General features: G+C 37.0%; 1 protein-coding gene across 5 annotated transcripts in view; it reads right to left on the bottom strand.

Annotated features, from left to right (window-relative positions):
- The window catches only part of TBCK (TBC1 domain containing kinase), a 167,551-nt gene that overhangs the window by 64,730 nt on the left and 75,215 nt on the right, over nucleotides 1–27,606 (bottom strand). For all 5 annotated transcript variants that reach the window (XM_068941932.1, XM_068941931.1, XM_068941933.1 and 2 more), the window contains exons 23-25: nucleotides 23,787–23,962; nucleotides 8,606–8,781; nucleotides 3,439–3,598 (exon numbers count right to left, since the gene is read on the bottom strand). In XM_068941932.1, coding sequence (XP_068798033.1) covers nucleotides 3,439–3,598; nucleotides 8,606–8,781; nucleotides 23,787–23,962 — 512 coding nt within the window. The remainder of the gene's footprint in view (nucleotides 1–3,438; nucleotides 3,599–8,605; nucleotides 8,782–23,786; nucleotides 23,963–27,606) is intronic.

The raw sequence follows: 27,606 nt of genomic DNA, 5'->3' as shown, positions 1-27,606 counted from the left end.
AAAATTATGATCTGCTTTTGCACTCACTGTGTCTCACACTTTGAAAATGATCAAAATCAGGAGATGCAGAGTTTAATGAGCACCAAAACGCTATTTGCCATTTAACAAAAGTTACAACAAAAGTTGTACTTAGCCACTCTCTTCCCACTTGACTATAATAAACACCCAACTGCCCATACTGGAATTTAAAAATTCCTTATTTATCAGTGGATGTGGGAAAGGGAATTTTAATTCACTTGTGAGGTGCTGCCACTTAATTTACAAGTTAAAAATCAGAATAGAATCCGATTGATTAACTCCAACATAATGCCTTTTATACGGACGCTTCCTGCTGTTTTCAGAGATGAACAAGTATCTGCTCTGTTAACAAATGCCCAGAATCTCCTAGGAGCAGACAGACAAGCACAAAATTAGAACCAGGCTAAATGAAGGAATATTCTGCAGAGCACAAGTGCGAGCCAGGCACCATTACACGATGCCAAATGCAAGTTCCTCTTTACAATACCATTACGCTGCTATTAGCACATTAAGTAAGGCACTCATACATTAGGCAATCTATTCATTTAACTTTCACGGTCAGTAAACTAAATAGCTTAACAAGTGGGATTATCCTGTTTAAATTCTGTCGTAAGGAAGTGTTCACTTAGAGCCAGAGCGATCCTCAAGTCTGTGGCACTGCTGGCTTCCTCTGCCTCCTGCCAGAACAGGACTTTTGTGAGTTTTTGTTCACTCCCCCACCCTGCCTTGCCCATGAAGAAAATGCTAGACAACCTTTTTTTTCCAATTTAAAGTAGTGTGAAGAGGGGAAAAACCATTTGTCTACAAATCTGTTCAGCACACTCAACTTTGCTTGCCCTTCCCCCTTTATTTAAAGGATGCCAAGCAGGCTACTAATGCAAAATCCAACTGAAACATTCAACCCCCTAAACACAAACGGCCACATAAATCAAGCAGCATTTTTCACGCTTCCCTCCCTCAGTCCTGCATAAATTAAAATAAAACAGCTAAAGGCACCAGTCTTTTCTGTATATTTAACTGAGTAAATATCAGCCAACGCTTCTGAAAAAATTCTCCTTTATGAAGGGAACAATTTGTCACTAATTCCTTTTCAGTTGGAAATATGTAATTCTGTTCAGAAAAGATACATTTCAAATTGAACATCTTATAAAATTTCTTTGCACAAAATTGTTTTTGTTTCCATACATTCTCTTTTGCAATTTTTCATATAACTAGATTACTTAGTGAAATTTTAAAACGAATAGCTATTGTTTTTGTCAAGCCTCAAGCTACTAATTTTTGGATTGGTTAAGTTCATGAATAGCTATACACAGTTCCATACAGCCATACAAAGTAAAACTGAAAAAGAAAGGAGCTCTAAGCCTTATTAGCACAGTGAGATTGAGGTTGGTTTTTAAGTACTGTAAAGGTGTGACAGAGGTAGTGGTTCCTACCAGTATTTAGGCTCCAGTATTCAATTTGTGGCCAAACTGGTCAATCCAACATTTTGTTGCTATTTAAAACTCTGTACTTTTCAGTAAGACTTTCAAGAACTGTAAAACAAATCAATAGACAAACCGGCATTTCTTTTTTATGGAAAACTATAGTATTGACAATTACAGGTAAACCCAGTAAACACTGTCTCACTCGGTCAGAAAGGCTGGGTGTAAGGATACGGCAGCCCCCTCTTACGGGGCTGTAAGTGTTTGGATTTACTAAGCACACTGTAAGCTTTAAGTTTAGTAAATTAATGTTTCATTTAGTGTGCAAGATGACAGTAAAAGCTAAGACAAATTTAAACTTGCATAAAATGTGTTACAGCATTGCGGGAAAAAACCCTCTTCTTAGCTATGGTGTAGTATACATCCCATATTTAAAGCCTTTATCCCTTCCTTCCAATGGATACTTGCTTCAGGTTGTTTCTTTCTTCCATTTTAGACATAATACACACAGCGTTCCTTTGTTTCAGATACAACATTTTTGACTGGTCCAGGAAGACAATTCCTGGAAAACGACTTGCTAGTATGTGGGACATCTCCCATAGAGACGCTCATTAGTGAATACTAAGGCATTTTCTTTTCCCTGTCCCCATTCCCAAGAGGTTAGTGAATGGTAAAGCTCTTACTGAGATAAATTAGGACGTTCAGTGATTTAAAATGTAATTGTTGAAAGCTGCTGCATAACCCACCATCAAATGCTTAAAGCGGCCATTAAATCATCTCCATTTGGCACTTAGCATTTTGTGTGTTTTGCATTTGTTCTTTTGAGGAGAGATTTATGCATTCAGCATTTAGTGAGGTACTTTGATTATTCAAATTGATTGACTTCATGTTGAAATATTTATAATGAGCCTACCCAGATCTAATGCACAAACCTAGATACTCACTCACTGAAACTATTTGAGATGGCTGTGCAGTCTGTTCTATGCCATCTCTGCTTCTGTTTAAATGACATGACACACATTAAAAGTTAATTTTCTAAATGACAAAACATAGGTTAATGAAAGGAATTTCTCATGCCGTTACAACTCCCTATATGTATAAACTGAACACATCTACCAAGTAGATGCTTCTGCTATCTGTCACATGAAGACCTTCTATTTGTTCACAGCCCTCCTAGTCATACCAAGGTTTCAGTTCATGCCCTTTGAGTAAACAGGCCTAAGAGACTGCGGTGAACCCAAGGTGTACTGTAGCTAAGAGCATGTCGTAGGGGGAAAAAAAAAATTGCTTCACCTCTAAGGAGGAATGGAAAAAGAAATGCTTCTACTCGCTATTCTACTGGTTTACGACACCATTGAGTGTTCAGTTAGGGAAAGAAAGAGGCAAGTCTGATTATTTTCTCCACATAGGTAAAGACACTGACAATAAAAATACCACACCGAAGTTACTTGTAGGAACCATTCTTTCCTTAACTGAGTGAAATTAGACAAGCTAAATGATTCTAAAAAGCTAAACTGATCACTGTTTCTTACTATGAGAGATATAAACTGTATTTTATTTCCTTTGGACTTCATAACATATCTGCCCCTTCCCTACTTGCCTTGCATTTGCTTTGCAATGCTACAGAGAGTAAACGCAAAACCCATGTCATTTTCGAAAACTAGAACCGGCTAGATGTACTGATGCACATGAGAAGTGCTGATGTCACTTTCATAATAGACCAAAATAAGGATTTTGAAGCTGAAAAAGCAGTGTTAAGTAATTTCATTTTAAAGCATCAGCTTTCTCAGGTGTTTATCACTTGAAGAGAAATAGGTTTTTGTCCAAAAGCATAAACAAACAAAAAAATTTTTTTTTAATCCTGTAGTGACGCCCAAAGTCTTTGTATGTTACTAACATCTCAAGTATCCAGACAGTAGTAGTTATCTACTACTGTCTGGATTCAATACCTGTGATGTAGGTGCAAGTATAAACTTCTACATTGTAGCAACAGACTTACGGCAGCTGTGTTCTTCACTGCATTTCCTACAATCACGACGACTCTTCCTTTAAAGCTCTGGAGCATGGCAGTAGCTGGGCACTGGACAAGATCCCCTTCTGCAGTAAATGCTGAACCAAAGGGAACGTTGATGCTGCCAGAAATGTGGCCACGGTTAAAGCTTAAGGAGGACTGTTAAGGGCATCTGAAAGGCATAGACATTTGGGGTATACACACAGCTATAACGGGTAGCTGAGAGGGAACACCATCCCTAAACATTACTGCAATACTGACAACTAAGTCTGAAGCCCACTTTTAAGTAAAGCTGATGGAACTTTCTGCATTCTAGTGAAGAATTTTTTTTACCCCCACTATCGTTTCAGTTCAAACAGTCCAGTGAGCTTGGTCTCTATTTTCTTTTCTCCTAGCTATTTACAGTGGAGAAAGTACATAAAATCAGAACAACCCCCCTTCCAGAGGCCTGCTCTTCCTCCTGACTGACGTGATACAACAGTGCTAGTCTTTTGCGCTGATGGATTTTGACAAACCTCAGTTACTATTTATTCATCTGGAGAAAACAACTTCTGACACCATGTAGAAAAGAAAAAACAGAATGAAGATTTGTTTGTTTCAAAAGGAACATAGCCTGGCACAACAGGAACAGATCTGTAAAACAAAACAGTTGGTGCTGAGGACTCAAAACCCACACTACATGCATTCCTGGGGGTTTTACTTAAAATCAACTCTAGTATGATCCCAGGAACCGAACACCCATGAGCAGTTGTGGCACCGTTCCAGAGGAGTTCAACACTAAAAGGAATCAAGTCCACGTGCTCACAGCGTGAGCCAAAAGTAGGCAGGGATTATATGCTGCCACAGATGCACTCCGATCCTCAGATGAAAGAGCATCACGCGTACTTATCTGGAGCCCCACTAACGGTGAGAGCATATCAGGTATTATGCAGCAAAAAGCTAACATGAACGCTAGAACTCCAAGATAGTTAGTCATGCTTTGCTCTCAAACAATATCATTCAATGAGATTTTATGAAAAAATACTGAATGTGAACTCCGTATGAAATCTCTTCAACAAAAATTAAATTGGACCACTACTACCTAGATTTTTCTGAATTTGAATCAAGTGTCATGACCTTAACAAAAAAACTCTGGACTACTTTTATAGATCGCATGCACATGAACATGGAATGTTTCTCTTCCCCAACAATAAACACTAATAGCTTTGAGGAGATGGGAAACAGCAAACTGCTGCAAAAATAAATACAACGTCAAATATTCAGATTAGTCATTTTTTATTACTGTACTTGTAGAAAGCTAGTAGATTCTAGGGCTTAATTAAAGGGAGCTGCCTTAAATGGAGGTAAAATTTAACTGACTTAGCATTCATTTCTTGCGATCAGTGTAACACTTGCAGCTTCATCATTATCATTATTATACAGTGGGAAAAATAAACATCAAAAGAATGAGGATGATCACACACCTTTCATTAATGTAGTTAGCTTGGTTCTGTTTTGAAGGGGAATATTACAACACTCCTTCACTACTCCGTACCAGTCCTCAACCACTCTGATTTATAACTGCATCATTCTCATTGCTACTAACGATGGCAAGACCTGAAGCAATAGTCCTTTAGGCAGAACAATGCCCTGAATACACTTAGATGAACATACTCACACCACTGACTATGCTTAACTGCTCAGAGCACCTTGACACAATCCTTTCCAAAAGAAATACATTTACTTACTTATACTGACAACATTAATAGCCAACCAGATAGAGCCAGACTGTATTTCTTGTCATTCACATTCTCGTTAATCTGAAGTGACCATCTTAAACTTCCCAGTACTAAGACGATAAAAAGGCAAAGATTTTGTGCGACAGACTTTGAGACCATAAAGTACTTATGAAAGTTGTAGCTAGGAATGGAAGGCTGCCAGTATTTCTGTTAACATGCTTAATGAAATGAGGCTTAGACAGAACTCCTGGCTTTGTAACTGCCAGAGACACTGCTTTGAGTACATTACCTTTTCATTGGAAAGTCTTCTGTTGTAAAGCTGTCTATAGGGAAAAAGGGTCACTAGCTCTCAGTCTTGCAATATGAGCTTCATTACAAAACAATGCCTTTGCTTTCAAATACGTCCTAATATGAAACATGAAGTATGTCTGATACTGGTAGAAAGTCCTCTAATGCTTTTTTCAAATTACACTGAAAACAAAGTGAAAGAATGAAGTCTAGCATGAAAGGCACAGATGTTGAGCAAGATAAATAGCAAAACATAAGTAGTCATACTTTTGAAACAGCTTGAAGTGGTCCTTCACTTTTTAAAATACGTGTCACAGCTACACACGCTGTCTGATCCTGTTGACCAGTTTGCCAATATTTTGTGATGAACACAGAGACAATAGCTTTAAGCTGCTGCAACAATGAATACAACACTGAACATAACACATTATTCCTATGGTTTCCTATGCATATTCAGAAGAGCTGACAGTTTAATAATTTTTCATATACAGTTATGTTCTCCTACAACTGACATTCAGAATAACTCATTCAAGGGGTTTATTACCTACCAGATTGACTTCTCAAAAATGACATTCCCTACCTAACACCAAGAAGATTTAAGACCATTCGTTATTTATAGATATGTCACAGGTGGAAAGTAGAAGCTGTTTTCTGTATGGAAACATACTTTACTCGCCATGAACTCCAACCAGAAAGAAACAGCAGCAGCGGTGACTACAATGCACTGTTTGAGCTATGGAGATTTTTTTTCTCCAGTGTGTCTCCTCGTTCAAGAACTACAAAGGGAAAGTCTGATGAAAATTTTTTAATATGGGAGATTGCCCCATAAAGCCACTTATTTCATAGCACTCAAATGATTTTCAAATAATCGAAACTTTTGATTCTACTCCGCTACAGTAGAACAGGATTAGTAGGATAGTATAGCTGATATAGTAGGATAGTATAGTAGAACCTATTACCAAGCTGTTAGGAAAGTTACAAATACGTTAAACAAACACCTTGCCTTCGATCCTGATGCATTAATAAATCAATTACTGTACACAGATAAGAGCCTTTCAGTACAATGATTCTAGTCTAGGCATTTTATATTACCTGCTCTCCCCCTGCATTCTCCTTGATGATTTCTAGTAAGCAGCTTGAATAATTATCAACAGAATAACACACGTAGAAATAAAAACATTATTTAACTCAGTAGTATCAATCTTTCTATACAGTGACAACAACTGTTTGGAGCTTTTGATTCCAGGGCCTTTTCTTTTAAGTTGAAGTCTAAAAAAAAAAGTGTATATATCTATATCTATCTATACACACATACAAACATACATACACACACACATATAATATATATTTATATAGACACACACACATAATGCTTTCTGAATAAAGAGGACCATGTTTTCAACAATCTAACTCCAGGAGAAATAGAAGTCACTCAAGCCCAGACAATGAAGAATCAAACTATTCAGACACATGAATCTCTGCTTAATTGGAAACCTTGAATGAAAGTAATACATGCAAGCAAAATAAAAAACACTTTATGTTCCTTCGACTTTTTTTTTTTTAATCTAGACAGCAAATCATACTATAAATTCAAGCTTGGCATACAGTAACATTATAACTCCTTGGAAATAACTTTTAATTCAGAATCCTCCAATTATATGATTCAGTTTACTATATGAACAATAAATTTACTTCAATTTACATAGTAAAAATCGTATTTACTATTCTATTTCACTATAACTTGTCATAAATATTGTTAATATTTAATAGAGAGGAATGCTTGTGGCACTATTTTTCTGGATATATAATTACCTTTAAAATAGTGCTTCAATAAACTACAAATTGATGAAAAAACAGGAGGTTAAAGGCATTTATTTATTTAAACTTCTACTTTATATTTTAGCCCAAATATTTAATATTTAGCCTTCATCCACCATTAAAGGGTAACAATTTAATCAGTGTATGGAAACCTAGAAATCTTAAGCATTAACTTCATTGTTGAGAACGTACACTTCTTTTCTCATATATATGCAATATGTTAACAGCAACAGGTTAAACATGAGGAAGATTTTTTTTTTCCCCTAACAGCAAAGACATTTTACCAGTTAAGAGCCTGTGGGATCTCTATCACTGGAGGTCTTTAAGAAAAAGCCCAACGTATGTAACAGAAATGATTCTCCTTTTTGGAGTAGAAGGTGGACCAGATCTCATACTATTTCCTTCCTTATTTGTCTGTGGAGTATCATTGCTAGCATGAGACTTGGACCCAGCTTAATAAGAAGCTTGTCACCCAGCAAGTTAAGAGTATACCTCCCTCAAAGGCAACAATCTACATCATCTTTGCTATTATGAAAGGAGCAGCACTTAAAAGTGACATAAAAAAAGTAATAAGTATGTTCTCTAGACTGTTAAAAGTTGTATCTAATAAAACCTTGCTATTGTTCCCACTTTTAGATGGATGCTGGTGAAGATGCATGTTCCTTGTAAAGCACATTTGCAAGATGGAACCTCCCTTCCAAACAAATCAACCCAACGCCTTAATCACGCTGCATCAAAAAACTTCCACACGTAAAAACTTCCACACTCAAAGCACTACGTATTTGAAAATGAACAAATGAAAGATTAAGGTGTAGATAGGGTGGCAACAGTGATAAAAAGATAGATTCAAGATATGTTTAGACGTTTTCTGATTGTGAGGAAGCTAGAGGACAAGTTAGGGCAGCCCCAAGGCTACACTACCTGAGAGTAGCAAGGTGGTGCTCAATAGGAATTGGTTTTCCACTAAGGGATTGGAAAAGCACATGAGCTATCAATCCTTCTCCATTTTCTTTCCACTTACGTGGAAAGCCTCCCATACTTCCAAAACATTGGTCACATTAAGTGGGAAAGGTCTACTCATAACAGTTCTCCTGCTCTAGTCGTTCACTAGAACCACAGCTTAAAGCGTGAAGATAAAAATACAATGTTTGTCCTCTTCTGTACAAACCAAGGCTCTCCCGTGACAAAAATCTGCCATCAGCTTTTCTACTGTGCCTTACATGTCCCTTTCCTATTATTTCCCATTCTAATATCACACTGTCACCAGATAAAGAGGAGGTAATTGTTACAAGCATGATTTGACATGGATTGCACTTAGATTTGAAGGATACTCTTCACCGTTACGAATGTCCACCACCAGCAGCTTTGGCTTGCTAGACTTTGTTTTCTTTACAGGTGTTTTGGAATGACTAGGTCCCGTTAGCTCACACAGGTCAATCAAATCTTCTGCTGAAATTCGTGGTGATACCTCTGCCTTCAGGTCATCCAGCTTGATAGAATCTCTAGACTTCAAAAGAAGAAAATTAATATTAAAGGTGTAGAACTATTTGGAGACATAAAAAAATATATATATATTTTGTGAAAAATTCTGTATTTTAATAATTGCTGACACATACAAATCTCTAAACTGCAACAGAATGGCCATCATGAAACACTTCCATAGTGTTTGAAGCAGTGTTTCCACCTTCCTTCAGATGTTGTTTTACACTGCTGAAACTGAGTACCATTACAACTACACTATCATCCAGAAGAACTAGCTTGAGTCAATTCAATCAATTCAACCCAACCTACCAAGAAAAAGCATAAGGAACAGGCAAACCTTTATAAGCAATAAGCAAAAAACATATGGAGCAGGCCCCAGGTTTTTGTCTTTAGACACTGGCTTAGCAAAACCTCTTGGAATATCTAAAAGTTATGAAATTTCTACAGTCACTTCTCTAATTATCATGTTAAGTAAATATGAGACTTTCTTCTTTAATCCTTCAGCTGCCATGGTGGAACTTCCAGAAATGTATCTGCACTAAAAGGACCTCAAACCATGTCAATTAAGCTTTGAAAGTGCTTCATTACGAAAACATTCATACACTATATATTTAAAAACACACTAACATGCACCATGGCATTAAGGAGTTAATAAATTATGCTCATATATAGAGTCTTCTGCAGCAAGAACACTGTTCTGTTGGTACCATGCCTCAATATGAAAAATTACACCTAAATTTTAAAGCAGCTTACTTTTATTATACTTCAGTCCAGCAGATAGAGAGTTAACAGATGGGTTATATATGCAAAAAACATTATGGAACTCAATTTACCCCAAGAGTTACCTACATCAAAGATGCACTTGCAGAGCTCAGTCATCTTACAATAGGACTGGTTTATCTTGCGCAGCCATTGCACTCTTACTGTGCAGGAGGTCAAACAGAGGCAAAAGCTGTTTATAACTAAGTCTACAGCAGTTTCCAGCGAGTTTTTCTGGCTTGTCAGGAGACGGGAACAGACAGAATTAGTGGGATTTGTTACAGGGAGCATCTTCTGAAAAATCTTTAGACTATTTTGATCTCTTATTCTTGAGGAAAAAAATCTGAATTAATAGCTAGCCATTTCCTCATAAAGATTTCCTTGTGTACTCTGCAGTTGTTCTGAACACAGGAGCACAGGCATACATGGATGGACTTTACAAAGTGTGGAAAAAAAATCAGCCCCAAATGGAGTCAACATCATAGTGTATTACTTCTGAGAATGAGTATATACAGCACAGTTAAAATAGAGGACTTTACTAAAAGTACCACAGTATTAAATTTGCTGTTTTGAAAAAATATTGCATCTCTGTTATCTAGTTTTGGTTAACCACAATCACACTACTTCAGGACATTATGTTTAAAGTCCATAAAACATTTCAAGGGAACAGCAGAAATGCACAGAACAAAATGGAGGCACTACTTTACTATTAGCTCAACTAATTGTTGCTAGCTCAAGTGTTTCCGTTTCTAAACAATACAAATTCTCCATTTAACCTGTGGAATATTTCAAGTTTATAGAGAGGAATGCCATGAACATGCTAGGGAGAACACAGACATGAGTTTCAGCTCAATGAGATATTTCCCAAGATAGGTCCCAGAAAAAAAACTTCCTAGCCAGCTGCTGTGCAGTTATAAATACCTTCACTGTGAAGCAGGATATCAAGAAGTAGTGAAAATTACAGCCTATTGTGCTTTGGGGAATATATTAAGACACCAAACTGGCTCTTCTGTGGTGTGCTACAATATTCAAAACACATGAACTCAAAAATTGCTAGTCTCAGCACATAATTTCCTCCCGAGCTGAGAATAACAGAAGTCACAATACATTGTAATCAGAAAGATGTTTGACTTTCTAGATATTATTTGTTTCAATAGAATAAACCCATACAGCGTGTTTCCATAAAACAGAGCCAACCGTTTCCATAAAAATAATGGGTGACTGAGGACACAGGCACCGCCAGATGCTGCCCAAAGCCACCTCCCAGTTGAGTAGCTGGATTCCTAAGTCAACGTCCAAGGAAATTACTTGGGTTAAAGGGGAGGAAAGGAAAGGACAAAATCAAACTCTTCTGACAAACTTCAGATTTATGGACTCAGAAGTCCATCTCTAGTGGCATCACAGTTTGGTCAATATACTCATAGTAGCATGGTTTCATAATTATTGTAAGAAAACGTCGATTGAGTATAATACTGAAATTGAGATTTGTGTTCATATACAGAGATGACCTTCATATTATTATTATTCATATAATAATATTCACATAATAATACTCATTTTATTCACATGACTGCTCAAAAAAGGTAAGAATTATCAGAAAGAAACCCATATATTTACATACACACGCACATGTTCATGCTTGCTAAGATATCAAGCTTTTTTTCTTTGTTTCTTACAACCTGTGTTCCAAGTCACACCGAAGCAAAGGAAACAGACTTATTTTAACATACCCTAACTTCAAGGGGGAATCTTATTTTAGTCAGCCATAGAAGTTATTCATCAAGAAAGGCTGCTTAACTGGCAGACTAGTATAGGTCTAGTCACCTCCCACAGGTTTCCCTGACAACACCCTAAATTCCTCACTTTCAAAGTACTTATTCTTCTCACCCCATTAATTTGTAAATAGGCCTGGGAATTGCTAAGCCATATGCATTTATTGCTCTCAGTAAAAAGAAATGGGCATTAGGAATTTAATTTTTTTTTTAATATTAGGAATTAAAGCTGCTTAAGCATTCTCAAATTAGAAGCTGAGCTTCAGAAAGATTAAAGTACTCCAGTACATGTAGTTGGCACAATCATAGCTCCTATCTACTTTTCCATTAGGCTTTAATATTTTAGAGGCATTTCACCCCAGCTATTACATGAAGATATACGTTTTTGAGAAAATAAGCAAGTATCTCTAGTTCTGCTGGTCCTGAACTTAGCAGTCCCATCTGATAAATGAAGGAGCTATAAAGCAACTTTTTATCCATGAAAAGAACGGCTTTATCTGAGCAGAAGCAGGGTTCCCCCCTGCCTTTTCTTTGAAGATTGCATTACTTACTACAACAAATTTAATACAGAAGAAACTTCAGTCTGAAAGTCAATATAATTAAAATCTGGAGTTCAAATAAAATAATCTTTTCAAAGTTTCAAAGTCCTTCATAAAGAAACAGGCTTCACGGAAGATGTCATTCCATATTTTTGGAGCATAATGTTTTGTTTCTGAAATCAATGTATGCAAGTACATCTATGAATAAGACGGCAATAACATTTTAATACAAGCTTAGAAGAAAATGTTTTTAAAAGATTTATAAAGAATCGATCAAACAAAAACAGCCAAGAGCAGATTCACAAAGCAACCACAAACAGGTGCAACTCTGAATCAAGGGTTGCATTAGTTTACAGCAAAGACAGGGTTTGTTTGTGCCTGTTTTTACTTTACATAACAAAACTGAAGAAAGCCAATGCATTTTCATAGTGACCTCCAGCTAAATGTAATACTCAGGGTCATAGTGCCACCATATAAGTTATAGGGTAAATACATTTGTACATAGTAGCCCTATTTTATATAAATCAGATGAAAACAACAGGTGTAAAAATGAGGGAGGACAGGCAGCAAGAACAGGACACCTCAGGACAAATTTTCAGGCATCTGACCAGTCAGGCTATGTCAGTACTATCCTGGTTTTTTCAAAAAGCAGTTATTACCACAGGCAGTTTTCAGGAAGCATCCAAAACCAAGATCAAATAAGAACGTTGTGGATTGTAGCTGCATCTTCTAAAAGGATTTTATGCACTGAAAGCAATCATGACAAGTGTGTTTCCACTTAGTATTTTCCATGTAAATGGTTTTGTTCATATCCTTGATAATTAAGTAGATGAAGGCAACACTTAATCTCCTAGGAACATTCTCTTTTGTAGGTTTATCTTTCGTGGAATTTTTGTTTGTTTATTTTAAACAAACACCGACTCCCACTGCTCCCTTGAATTCTGAGGCCCTGATAGCAAAAAGTGTTTTAACTGAGAAAGAATAATGCTTAAATCCACTGTTACTGACAGAAAGGGGCCTATAGAGGGAGTATTCTAACGATAAATAAATAAAAGGAAAACGGTGTCCTGTCCTACTGACCCTCTTCCCCCCCCCCCCCCCCCCCCCAAAATACATTATTTTACTTTGTGGAAAAAAAAATAGGGAATCTTAAGGAAGAATACAAAATGTCAGAGATTCCCCTGTCCTGAAAAAAAAAATAAAAATCTAAAACTGCAAGAGGAAGAGGAATTCCTCCTCCCTCACAATGTAATCATGCATCTCACTCAGGGTTGGGGATTATAGATGGGGGACAAAACAAACAAACATATTTTAGGATTCAACTGCAGTTGCTGTTTATCCACAATTCCTATTTTCTGAATGAGCGTTAACAATGTCAACACAGCTCTGAGATATTTTCAGCTATTTACTGCTGCGGAGCCTAGTGAAGAGCGAAACGTATCGTTCAGGATCTGCCTTTGTTCGTGACTAGTAAGGGGAGCGGTGTTATGCGTGTTACCTGCGCACATCAACTTGAACGCATCCATTCACGTTTGCAGAAGCTGATCTATGGGAGACAGCGTAATCAAAAGAAAGAACGCGAGGGCTCCCTCAGCACTCAGCGCTCTAGAGGACCCTGCCTGAGCAGGGGGGTTGGACTAGATGATCTCCAGAGGTGCCTTCCAACCTCCGCCGTTCTGTGGTTCTGTGTTGATTTCAACACTGAACCTCCACCCAAAGTCAGTCAATGAGCCCGTTCTGCAGAAGCAGGAAGCTACATTTTATTTTCATCTCCTCTGTCAATGTTATCATCTTAAGACCATGTGGACATGATAACATAGGCCACCAGCCAAATTTACCCCAACTGTACACTGCTCTTAGTCACCAGCAGAAATCCATAAATGCTGTGATTCCTGTCAGAAGTGGTCAGAATTCATTTGATCTAATCACTTCATACTGCAATCGTACTGAGCAACTGCAAGAACGCAGCAACAGCACCAGACAACAGAACGGCCTTCAGGAAAATCTTTTTCATCCTCTCAAGGCACTTCCTAACATATTTAAGTCATAACAACACAGCAGACTGACTCAACGGAGGAAAAACAAGGCACTGAGTCTGGTCTGAGGTGCATTGAGAGAAGGATGTGATGGAAGTCCTAGATTCAAGGTTAGCCCAAGGCAGGGATCCAAGAGGAGCGAGTGAGCGAGCATGAAAGAGCGTGCAAAAAAGGGGTTACGGCAGAGCCCTGGAGAGTAGAGAAAAAAACCAAACCAAATCAAAACAAATATCCCTTTGTCTTTGATAACATATTTATTTCTATCTCCCATACAATACACCTCCTCACTGTGTCCTGAAAATTCATTTTTATTACGCTTTTACAATTGCACTGTTACACAGCAGCATGCTGTGCTATACTGCATACACAGAAGTTAGTGCATGCTGGATTTAGTTTTGCTGTGACGGGCAAGAGACAGCTATGCCTTGCACCCGCATGTACTTGAATGTGAAATAAACTCCTAAGATCCTTAAAGTCACTTCTCTCCCAACACCTAACTTCAAAATTTTCTGCCAAACTTCCTCCTAATGCTACAAGCACAGAAAAAATGTAATAGCAAGAGGACCAATTCTCTCTGCAATATCCAGTTGTGCTTATCAGAAGCAGAACAAGGCATTAAGCTTTCTAGAATCATGCCAGTCTTAAAGTGTATTTTTAGCACACCCAATGGGTTTATTCCAAGAATTACTTCTCTCCTAAAGTCACAGAGGCCCAGCAGTGCAGTTTCGCTTTCCTTTTTTTTTTTTTTTTTTAATACATAGGCCACTATCTTTATGATAAAATACAGATTATTTAATGAAGTATGAAATAAAACTGTCACCTAGGAAACGACACTACGTATTTACATTGGTTGCCAGAAAGATCTATTTCTGCTGGTTTTGCCTCTCAAAGAGGACTAAGGTCCGTGCTGAAACATGTGGAAACAAATTAAGTGATAACTGTGTCTCCAGACAGACATTGCAATTCAGGACAACCGCAGCCTGAAATTCTGGAGCTGACAGGCCTGTCTCCTTATGTACTTCCCAGGGGACAATTCTCAAGTGTCCTTTAGATAATGTTAACTTTACAATACATCATATTGTTAGCAACTCTATAAATAACTAGCACCGAAATCATTGAAACACTAAGGTAACTGTTTCCTAATATTACCCATGGCATTGGTCCTGCACGAAACGAGAGGAAGTGTGTGAAAAAAAATTAATCCTACTGTGAAATTTATCTCTATTTTAAACAGGAAATACATCCAAAAGGGACTTAAGTCCAAAGCAAGTTCACAATGCAGAGAGCCTGAAAAGTTATTCTGGATTCAGAGAAAAAGTTGTTGTTTTTTAAGTTTTATCTTTACTGAAGAATACTCTCAGTCTTAGAGAGACAAAATTTAGTACCACAGGAAACAGGAATAGCCAAATAGCTAATGACTTTTCTATCTTTGCTGCTGAAGGCATAGAAGACCTCATGTAAAAGTTGATTTTACAACCAGCAGTCCAAGGCCTCAATAGGAGAGAGCTCATATTGAGAGCACATTCATCTACAGATATCTTCAGTGAGACAAAGCAAAGATTCCCTTCTTCGTAAAACCTAGTTACACTGTACAGCTCTGCTCCAGCTGAACTTGTGGAAAGAAGCTTTCACACAACATCAAATTTTGAAGAATTGAACCATACCAGTTCATGTAGCATAGAAATCATCCACCGATAACCAGTGAATAAACTGGCATTAACTAAAACAAATGGAAAAAAAATAGAGGCAAAAATCACTGTGCCACTTTGCGGAGCTCAGATTAGAACTGTCAACTTCAACTGAGCATTGAGCACGGGCAGGCAGTTTTTCATTTCAATATCCAAATAGTTTATCTTGGCAAGGAATAGCCACAGATTACCAGCGTTACAGTATACATTGCAGACAATGTCTTTTAACAGGATACACTGAACAGAGGCTAAGATTGGGAGAAGAAGGGAAAACACAGTCATCTCAAACCCAAATCTTTAATGGCTGCAACATGCTTGACTGGTCTGTATTATGTTTAGTGCTTTATTATGGGCTTGATCCTCTTTTCCTCTTGTAAAAGAATTCATTCTTTCAATAACTTGCACACCTTAGAGGTTGGTGAGAATAGCTCCCATATTCATTACTCTACCATAAAGTGGCTACTGCTTGTGATTTTTTTAATTAGTTTTCTATTGTTTGTGTTTTTTTAATTAGCTTTTTCACTAGTAACATACCAAAATTAAAAGAAGAAAAAAGAAAAAAAGAAAAAAGAAACCCTTAATCTTTAATTGATCAAAGACTATCAAACCTGAAATATGATCTTAGAAAAATTTCAAAAATTCCAGAATAAACAGAGAACAGTCCCACAAAATACAGAGAGATAACTGGCTGGATTTTTTTTATTTTTACAGGTAGAAAGGCAAAAAAAACCCCCAGCACATTTGTTAATCATTCATGGAATTCTAATCACGGGAGGTCAAAAAGGTCAAGTAACCTTTAAACTTCAAAGGAGGTATAATGGCAAAGTTCTGCGAGGAAGAACTGCTTGGACAACCAGTGAATCCAGAACCTGAGCCTAAGGCGGCAACAGAGAATGCTCTAACTGCCCTTACATTCACAGCAACCAAACACATCGCACGGAGACCCAAAAACCAAGTCCGTGCAAAATACGTTTACAATCCTTAAATGTGTTCTAAGTGGGAGCCGAACAAACTATTGAAGTTTGATCTACATAACATTCAGATCATTATAAACATATCCTTTAACTCTACTGAGAAGGAACAGCATTCTATTCAGCAGCGAAAGAACACAGCACATTTGCTACAAATAGTTTACGTCAATTAAAAAAATTGCTGTTTAGATTACACCTTAAAAATCAACCACAACATTCATTAGAGAGTCTTCAATTAACATTCAGAATCAGTTATTTGCCAAGTCAGTGTATTTCTTGTTTTATCTACTTCGGCAATTGATTTACTGCCTTATCTTCTATCCAAAAAAGTCCCAAAACATAATACATTCATATTTTTAAAATCAAGTAGAGTAAAGAAATGCTATGAGGCTTTCTTCAATTAATTTAATTTGCAAAACACTGTGAGCATTTCCAAGACAATTTGAACCTCAGTACTTGCTAAATTTTAACTACTAGAAATATTATTTTGAATCAAAAACACAGAGCTCTGCAGCAACAGTTACACATAGTGACCACAGCTTCAAATACATCATTCGAATGAAGAATGCAATTGCTCTTTTAACAGCCCTAAAAAAAAAAAAGACTAAAAAGAATTTAGGGCAGAGCAGCTCTAATAATCATTTAGGGACAGGTTTCTAACATGGCTTATTATGTTGGACCACATCTTAGGACATACACTGCTGTGACTCCTCATCTTCCTTTTCTATATATGACAAACAGCTAGTGATCACTAAGAATGGCAGTATTAGGAAAACACTGGTATTTATCTAGTTTTCCATTTAAATTCTGCAAGTGAATACAAAACCAATGGAGTTCTCTTCTGTTGAGTTCTCTTCTTCAGTCAAATGTTATAGTGACAAAAATCAACTTGAAAATCAGGCGGTCAGACTGGTGCCAAAGATGGCAAATTACCCACCACCAGTAACGTGCTGTTACTCAGCTGATCTTCAGTGTGTTTGGAGCTCAGACACACGGGTCAACAACCAAATTAGTTTCAGTGCTGGGAGAAAGCAGGAATGAGTGTAAACAAGCAGTTGAGAGGATGTGGTGGACCACAGAGACACTGACTTAGGTTATCTTCAAACTGTCAAAGAACTGAGAACTTACAAAATACAGGCAAGTTCTGGAAGAAACAACAAAAATATCCCCAAACTAAACAATAAGATACTTTAACTCCTAGACTCTTTTTGACTGCAATAACGATGCTAACACGATGTAATTGAAAGAATGACAGGAGGGCAAATCTGTTCTGGAACTACTGAAGAGGAGTTGGAAAACAAAAAAGCTAGAGCCAGCCAAACAAAAGATGACAAAAAAATAAACAAAACCAAAGCAGTGGAAGCAGTGATTTCCTTATACTCCCAACTTCGGTTGCTGGCTGCCTGACTTACAAATATGAAAAAAACTTCAAAAAGCAAACCAATACCCAGAGGAAGTTCTGAAGGTTCGAACAACTTCGAAAAACATTTGCCAGAAACAGATGTGCTAATTAAGACATGCCTAATGAAACAGTGAACTGTTTATTTACCCACAAGTGAGCGACTTAAAATTAAGTGTATTTTAACCAACATAGGTTTAAGCATGGCATCTCGAATAATTATAGACAAGCCCAATTTCTCACTCAAGCTGTTAGCAGTTACAATCAGAAAAAGAGAAGCATCAGAGGAGCCTTCAAAATAAATTAGAAACATCAGCTTGTATCTTGACAAGGAAGGTAATGCTTTGCACAACATGAACTAAACATAAAGCTGAAGAGAGACTTTCTGCTGAATGGTAGAAAAAGGAAAGAACAAAACAAAAATCAAATTTCTCACACAAGTAGAATGTGAAAATAAACCTGGAATGAGTCATCGCAGTCAGAGGACCCTCAAGATGGAATATAATAGCTGCTACGGACAACACAGTCTACTTGCATATTTCCTAGCTTGTACACTGAAGGAGAAAGATTGGTGTACACTACTCACCATGCTTTTAGATTTACCTAAATTTATCAAAAGAGTAGGTGGAGTTTACATGTCATTTATTCATGGGCTTAAAATCAACTTCACCAATACACTTTATATGGACAAATACATCTCAGGTACTTAATGGATATTAAAAGCCACAGAGCTTTGTCTATTTAGTCAGTAGTGAATAGGCCTGAATTTACATCTGTAAGAAGCACATCACCGAAGCAACCTTTGATTGCATGCATAGAAAAGTTGTCATCAGGAAACTTTGCTCCTACCATCTTTGATAAGGCACAAATATTTTTTCAACTTTTTTCTGCTTCATTTAGCTATTAAGTCACTTTCCCGTATAGGTATTTCCTTTTCTATTTCATTAAAAAAGCTGAACCAGATTGGTGGCATTTAAATCAGTCTGAGGATGCGAGTGGAATTTTCTCTAGCTGTATGTCTTCAAGCCTCAACATTCACCAAGAACTCCTTGCCCTGAAAAGAGGTCAAGCGGCAGAAAAAAAGACAAAGGAAGGACTAATTGCACCAACCTGCAGGTTTCTGGGAGTCCGTCTATCGGACCTGAGCAGACACTCATAAACAGAAAAAAACCCCTGCCTCATCCTCTCACTCGTATGTAGCAGGATACGGGTAGCTGGAGAGAGCATACATCTACCATGTCTGTAATAAGGGAGATGGAGGCATAGCTGAAAATTGTTATATGACAAGTGATATTTGTCTTTATGATTCCCAGATATCCAAGAAAATCTGCAACATTTGGGGAGTTGCCAGGGCATGAAAGGTAAGTTTCATGTATCAGAGAGACTAAGAAAAATTCATCAGCATACTGGCCAACAACAAAACACAGTCACAAATTCGAATAAACTATAATCGAAATTAAGCAGTGAATTTAAAGGGCTGTTCTCATTATTATTATTCACTCAAAATAGGTCTCAGATGAAACATGCAAATCCACTTAAGATGTACATTCATTCTTTTTGAGACTATTTCCTCCTTGAGATTTTATCTCAGTAGAAATATGCTTACTGGCTGAAAGAGTAAAAGATTAAGCAACACACAAGTCCAGGAGGCAGGGAGGAGAGCACCCAGGCCTATTAATGAAGTTGCAAACAGATGCCCCTAAAATGAAAACTAAGCAATGCTAATGACAAAGAGAAGTAAAACTGCCTTGCTTTTACTAGGTGCTGGTTTGGAAGGAAAAGTGCTCACCTGGGGCAAATACTTCTCATATTATTATTAACCAAAGCACTGCAATGTGCAGCTATACACAAATATTTGAGTAGCCAATAAAAAGCATTTAACAGACAAACTGAAGCAGCTTAGAAGGCAAATATAAAAATATGAGCCGATGGCCAGTGTTTAGAATTAAATGCACTGAACACTTAACGTTTCGAGAAGTCATAAATTACCTTCAGATGCAAACCCACAGCTTTGTTTACAAAGGAAATGTCTTCCTACTCTCCCCATCCCCAAATACAATGGTGAACCACCAAGATACAATTGGAGACACAAGCATAACGCAGAGTGCTTGCTCCCCATAATCACCAATTAGATAAGTAGGGAAACAAGGATGTAGCTTTTAAGAGCTAGACTGATCAGTAAGGACACAACAGAGTTTCCTAAAATCCAGTACAGACTTTGAAGATTGCACTTGGACTCCACTGCTTTCAAATAGAAGAAAGCTTTCCCATGGCAGCAAACTGTATGAGGGGACATGACTGAAGAAACAGGAAGGAAAGATAGCTCCAGGACTAAGGTAATAAAAATAAAAAATTAAACAAACACCTCCCCCACCCTCCCAAAGAAAAATCTCTTTTGCATGTAAATTTGCTTTTCACCAAGAATAATAAGAATTTGTATTTCACCAAGAATGACAAGAATTCAAATTTTTCTTAGCAACGTTGCTCAAAACCCTGCGAAGCATCATCTTCTAAAGACAAATATCCAGAGGTGCAAAGCAGGTTATACAAAAACATATACCTGGTTAATAGCTCAAGCTGCATAGGTTTTTAGAAGTCTGGATTGTGGCCCCTGACAGAACCAAAACACACCTGGCTCGTATATACATGTCTCAAAATCTGACAAAATCTACAACAAACAGATGTAGTTTAGAACTTCATGTATCAATTTCCTTCCTTGCCATTCCGTTGTCCATGTGATTCATTTCCTTTTTGCTACAGGAAACAAGAATATATTCACACATTTCTGTATAAATTAGAGCTCCACGGTATGAACTGAAAAACTACAGTATTACACAAAAATTCCAACTCTCCTAAGCTTCAAAAGAAACACAAGCAACAATTATGCTGTAGTTAATGAAAAATGCTTGACTGTCAAGGAGGCAGAAGTATAAACTAAAGAGAAAGCAACAAAAGTTACGGCATTTATTTTTCTTTTCTATTACATGCCAACATCATTAGCTTGATTTCTTGGAAACTGTAGAATGGATGAGCCTCGTTACTGGCATTAAAAAACAAATAAAATTGCTGGCATGAAAGAAAAATTACTATTTGTTTAAAAAAAAAAAAAAAGACCCAGTACAATTCCCAGGAAATAGAAGAACACTGAAAGAAGTTTTGCTTGACCCAAAATAATGGGCTTCCCCCCTCTACTACAAGCGCAAATCTTGTTTTATTTACCAATTCAGTATGTGATTGCTGCTTTCTCCCTTCTCACTCCTTAATACCTGTGAGTATCTTCACTTTGCTTGGACACAGAAAGGCATAAGCACATGACAAAAATGTTTTTACCATTAAGACTGTCAGGCTTGGAACCAGGTTGCCCAAAGAGACTGTATAACCTCCATCCTTGGAAATTTTCATTATGTGACTGGACAAAACCCTGAGTAACCTCGTTGAAATTCAGTGTTGAGCCTGCTTTCTGCAGAAATTCATACTAGAGGATCTCCTAAGGTCCTCCTTGAACCATTATATTGTTCCTTCAGAAAGCCCCTCTATGTATCTCCAGAACAACATTTCAGCTATTGGGCTGGCTGAAATGCACAAGGTCTTTTTTTTTTTTTTTTTTTTTTTAAATGACAATGACTAGTATGCTCTTGTTTCATTTTTCCTCCCAACTGCCTTTCTACATCCACCTATTATTTCTCGACTATAATCCATAAATCCTGTAAATTCCTTGGAGTTTCATGTTGTCCTGCATTTGCACATCTAGTACTTGGAGCCCTGAATCTGTGGCTAAGGTTCCCAGATAATATAGTGATAGCACTAAAAATAAAACATATCCAAATTAAAAGACAAGAAAATGACTGAACAACATACTTAGATTTAAGGACTTTTTAAATTCTCAAATACACTTAAGTGACAATATGCTGCTTAGTTTCTTAGTAATTAGGAAGAAAAAGATGGGAAGCCTCTAAAACCTAATGCAATTGACCAAACAGGTATGGCAGATGTGGATATCTTTCCCCTACCATTGTAACATAGTCATGAATCAATTCTCATTAAAGGGGAAGTGAAAGAAAAAAAAAAGTTTCATTTTTTAAAAAAGACTAAATTGATTTATACTACTGAGAGGAAGGAAAGGAATCACTTCAAATTACCAACATCCTTAACTTCAGATGGTATATCTGACAAGAGAGACAAGCATCAGATTTTACTGGGGAAAAAAAAAAAAAAAAAAAAAAAGGAACTTTATTTTTCCTGAACTGAATAACTACTTAATGAAGATACACTCTTATCCACTAATTTTTGTTGGCAAAGACAAATATAGGAATAATTCACATATTATCTGGCACAATAACTTGAGCCCTACCTTTGACTTGACATGTGAAGATGGAAAAAGCAGTCAGAGTTGCCTGCTGCCTACATCAGTTCCCAGTTACCCGTTTTTCACAGGGAAACTGTTCTTTTCATTATTATTTTCCTAAAAATAAAGCCTGTCTGTAGTTACGCAGGTAAGTCTTGGACAACGGTCTGCTGTGGTAACAAACAATACCACAGAATTGAAGAGACGGGAGAGGCAGAGATCCGGCACAAGAAGAAATAATTTTATTGGCACATACTTCAAAGAAGCTGAAGTTCAAAGCAGTAAAGTTAAAAAGTGGTTGCTTAAACATTAAAAAGTAAAAAAAAAAAAATCAAGTAAAAGTAACAGATACACAGTAAAAGATATCAAAGCTGAATAGGAAATTAAAAAAAAAAAAGAAAAGCTGGAAAAAGGTGCTACATTTCTGAGCAGTTAATCCTCACTCAGTGCATCGTACTCTTCATCAGAATTAATAATATAGCATAGGCTGTAACACTACTCACTGGCTCATAAAGTGAGTCCGATCATGGGATGAACATGTAAAACCACTGTGCAGGTAGCAGCAACATAAGTGCCAGTGACTAAGATTTGCTGTGTATTTTTTTTATTTCATACATTTAAATAAGAAAAATAAAAAAGGCTAGAACAGAAGAGACATGCAACCTGAACACCCTTACTCCACTACATACGGGGGCTATCAACAAAGTCAGAACACCAGAACAGAACCAAGAGGGCTGTACAGCTGGTAACGTGACTTTAGCTTGCAATTAAGTAACCAGTTCAAAGTGCAAAGCAAGCTCTAGTGCCTCTGCACTGTCCAGATCAGTAATACATTAGTAGATACCAAGAGGCTTTTTCTATGCAACATGTAAACATTTGTGAAACTGTTATATTCATTAAAACAAAAAACCCCACCTGAACACACCCTGACAACACTGACATTAACATGAGTTCTAAAACCACCCGTATTGAGTTAGACCACCCTAACTGAACAGCAGTAGCAGTTCTATGCAATAGCTGTTTGAGAGAGAAATGAGTCTACTAGTTGGGATTTTTACACAAGCTCTTTAAGTGTAGAAAAAAAGACTAATAATATTCCAGATTGTCAAGCAAGATGAACAGTCTCATTAACTAGTATTTCACTGAACAGCACTGCAACTATGTAGTAAAAATGATCTGTTCAACTTGTACCTCTTCCTTTGGCCTCCTTAGCAGTAGACATACCCCACTTCGAAGTATTTTAAGCTTTAAAACGGTAACATTTGAAAATTATCTAGATATAACAATTATTAATCATGACTGCTTTGACAACAAGATCAAGAGTTTTTGAGCTCCTCAAAGTTATTGCAAAAAAGCACACATACATAACAAACGAAGTTTTCCTCCAAAAGATGGCAAGGGTGAACTAACGCATTTGATAATGGGGGAGTGAAGGGTGTTCATCTGAGGGCAAACTGTGTGTCTAGCCATAACATGTCTTTCCCCTCTAAAGGCCCAGAGCGGACAGTTCAGGGCACTTACCAGTTCACTTTTAGGTGCTTCCTGATAATCTGCTGAAAAGCAGGACATCGAACTTCTTGTGCCATTGCTCTCACTGCCTTGACGTGCAGGCTGTGCGTATTGCCTGTATGTAGCACTCTTTGGGGTCCAGCGAAATAGGTTGATTGACTCACGGACACAACGCTCAATGTCAATCTCTGATCAAGGATTTAAAGAACAAGAAACGCAAGTGTGAATAATCATTAAAGCCAGTTAACCGAGCAATTAACCGACCGTGACATGGCTGAATGAATACACACAAATCCATCTGTATCTCCAGTGCTATCAGTCCTAAAAACACTTGGTTTTTAAGAATATTTCGTCATTCAAAAAGCTCTTGGAAATTTTTATAAACAACTAACAGACTATTTTTGGCATTAATTTTATCCCCAAGCATATGAAAGCACAAACAAACTGTTTCTGAGGAGTCCAAAAGAATGGTAACCACTGCAATGTTGGAAATAAATTCAAGCCCAGTCACAGGAAGGTATCTTCATTAAATGTCTTTGCATGTCAGACTGAGGACTCAAACATAAGTATATGCAGCAGGAGATCAAAACCATGTGTTTCATGCAGCGTATGGACTTTTGGACTGAGTGTCCTCTTTGTTAACTAGATAGCTGCTACAAGCCAGACTGAAAGCTTCCAGCAAAACAAAGTTGTTGAACTTTGTGCGGTCTGTTGCTTTGACAAAGCTATATGCTACTCCTTTGGTGGAAAACGGGAAATGTCAACACTACTCTGCTTGACGGCACATACAAAGGATTTATTTTAGAACAGTTTATTAAAACAAAACAAACAAAAACAAACAAACAAACAAACCCACCCCACCAACCATAACTCATAGGAGAACATTCTGGCTGAAGTGACATGCCACATGTGACAAAAACATTACTGAACTTGGAAGGATAACAAACATCAGTTAAGCGGGAAGCATCCCCAAACAAGCTGTGGTCAGCTGACAGTTACCAAAGCATAATGAAAAACAGGAAGAAAAGAAAACTACGTGATCCTACTACAAACATCATTTCTGTAACGTTAAAAATCCTGCATGTATCTATCTTCTAACAGGATGCAACAAAAACATTTACTTTTCTATCACTGTAGGACAACTTGTCAATTTTGCTTCTCCTGTCTGCAATCTCATGAAGAAAAAAAAATAACCTAATTTGCACTTTATAACAAGCCTAGTGCTGTGCTTCAGAGAAGCAACGGGTATATTAGCATTTGCTGTATCCCTTCCAAGCATCCTAGATGCTTTATTACAGCATTCACAATTTGGAAGATTGAGACATCAATTTCTATAAAGAAAATAGAGGTACCGCAGCTGAACTTTATCTGTATTTCTCAAATAAAATTGATGCATTGCCATCAATCAGGGATTAACTCCAGAAACCCCAGTCATTAACAGGGTGGTGAGAGAAAAAAGTTGAAATTGAAACCTGGGGCAGAATATTCTAGTCGGATGAGATTAGTTACTTTGTTTAAAATCTGCATAAAATACGCCATCTATTAATCTCCATTCAAGATGCTGCCCTTATTAAGGTAGGATGAAACCTTGAGTACATATTTTAATCCCATTAAAAACAGTATGCTTACGTGCTTTCTTGGGTCAGAAATTCAGAAAAATCAAGGACTTTAGTCCTTAGCTAAAGGTTGCAAAATTTTAATCCTAGCTTTAAAACCTTGTAGATGTGAATGCAAATCACAATTTTCGTTAACCATGTCAGGATCCCCAGCTATGTGGGAAAATATTTGATGGGAGATAAATGGACAAAGTGGTGTCTCAAGAGTAACTGACAATTTTGCAATTCTGTGATGAAAATATTTTAGTTTATTTTGTACATATCACAACAGAAAGTTGCTATTTAGTATCATCCTCAAGGAAAATCCAAGCAACAGGAAAATTTCACAAAGAATTTCTAAATTCAGGTGAAGACACAAGACGCCTTTCACTGGTATTACTACTAGAGCTCAGAATACACTCTAACAATGTAATTACAGTCACACTTTTTCTGCATTTCTAAAGACATTTTATTTATAGAAAGATGAGAAATTCAGTTCAAGATTAATATGTTTATGGGTTTTGTTCTTCTGTAAAGAGCCTGTTTCATTCTACAGTGAGTTACAGTCATGTCTCCTGAGATTCTTGGCATACCATACCAGACTTCTACGGAAACTTTAACAGGACCTTTGTAATAAGTGAGATGAAAGCAGAATTTAGTAGGTAAGAAAACCCAGAACATTAACAATTTTTAGTAGCATGAGTAACATTCAGATGTGGGAAGGCATAATAACCTGCAAACATCTCAAACTGTAAACAAAGAATTAACGGATAAAACAGGAACTATATAGTGCAATAGAAAGTTATGAAAAAGATGAAAGTGGAAATTAGATTAAATTGACAGAGTTACATATTGAGACAGACTATCAAAATATATCTGCTAGAAACAAGCTGCATAATTCCAAAAGAAATCCATTCTGACAACTGGAAAATGCACCAACAGATTTTGCTAAAAATGATAACCAGTTCTCACACTTCAGGGCACAAGTCAAACACCAATTTAGTAGTCTGTCATTCTGTGATTCCCTGACATGAGGCTTCTTATTTCTTCTAAGAAACGTTTCTAGAGGCCAATGGCTGTGCCTAAAAATGAAACTCTGTGGAACAAGAGGGAATTTTAAATGGCTTGTGAGGCCATCAAAAGCCTAACAACAATTCACAGCCTGCTGATTAATTCATCTGCTACAATAATGCAAAACAAAAACATAACAATTATTTTGTGGTTCCTGCTCCCCCACCAAACATATATATACATATATATATATATACACACACACACACACACACACACAGAGAAAGAGAGAGGAATGATCAACATTTATCACCTACAACAAAGAGGGCTATTAAGAGTAAAAGCATTTACTCATGTTCTTTTTGAAAAAACTGTTAGTTTCAGGATAGAGGAGTTTAAGATGACATTAAACTACTATAAATCATTTATAGAATATTTATTAGTCATACTGCATGAATAAGCTCCACAACTGAATAACCTTCAAGCTCCTGTTTACCCTTTATTTGGAATTTCTTTTTTTGGAAAGATAACTTCCAGTTAGTAAACAAAACGTAATGCAATCTTTCCCAGACTGGCTGGATAAGATCTCTTCCCTTCCTCTTGGCTAATAAGTAAGGGTCTGCCATGCTACTTCAATTTGGATTTCTTCCCATGCCCTTTACAACGTATATGAAATTATTCAGTCCTTGATTAAATGTCCTTCGTTATCACATCAACATTTTGCATACTTACAGTATTAATACTGCTTCTATTCTTCCCGCTCCTAAGTAATATTCTGTTACAAGTCAGACAGTATTAAAAGCTTACATATCATTAAATGCATACTGCTAGTATGACAGAAGAGTAAAAATATTAAGTCAGCGCCTACATTCTTGATCAGGACTATGAACAAATGAACAGTGTACACTTCATCAGGATGCCACAGTACTTGTCGTATGCAAACAATTTAGAAGATCATCCTTCTGAGAGCAGGATCTGGAGGAATCTCAAGGCTCCAGCAAGAACAGAAACATCTAGAAAGGATGAGGAGAGCCTGCTCATTCATGAAGATGTACATACAACACCTTTGTGCTCTCCAAGGTCTTTTTTTTTTTTTTTAAATTTAAAGAGCATGCTCATTTGGTTTTTATTCATACTAAATATTTTGCTGGAAAATCTATAATAAAAATGTGTTGACATAACACGGAGCCATTAATTGTAAAGTACACACAAAAAAAGTAAATGTA

The sequence above is a fragment of the Struthio camelus genome, chromosome 4, assembly GCF_040807025.1.
Source record: "Struthio camelus isolate bStrCam1 chromosome 4, bStrCam1.hap1, whole genome shotgun sequence".
NCBI classification, from domain to species: Eukaryota; Metazoa; Chordata; class Aves; order Struthioniformes; family Struthionidae; genus Struthio; species Struthio camelus.
This window is presented reverse-complemented; position numbering and strand designations above follow the sequence as displayed.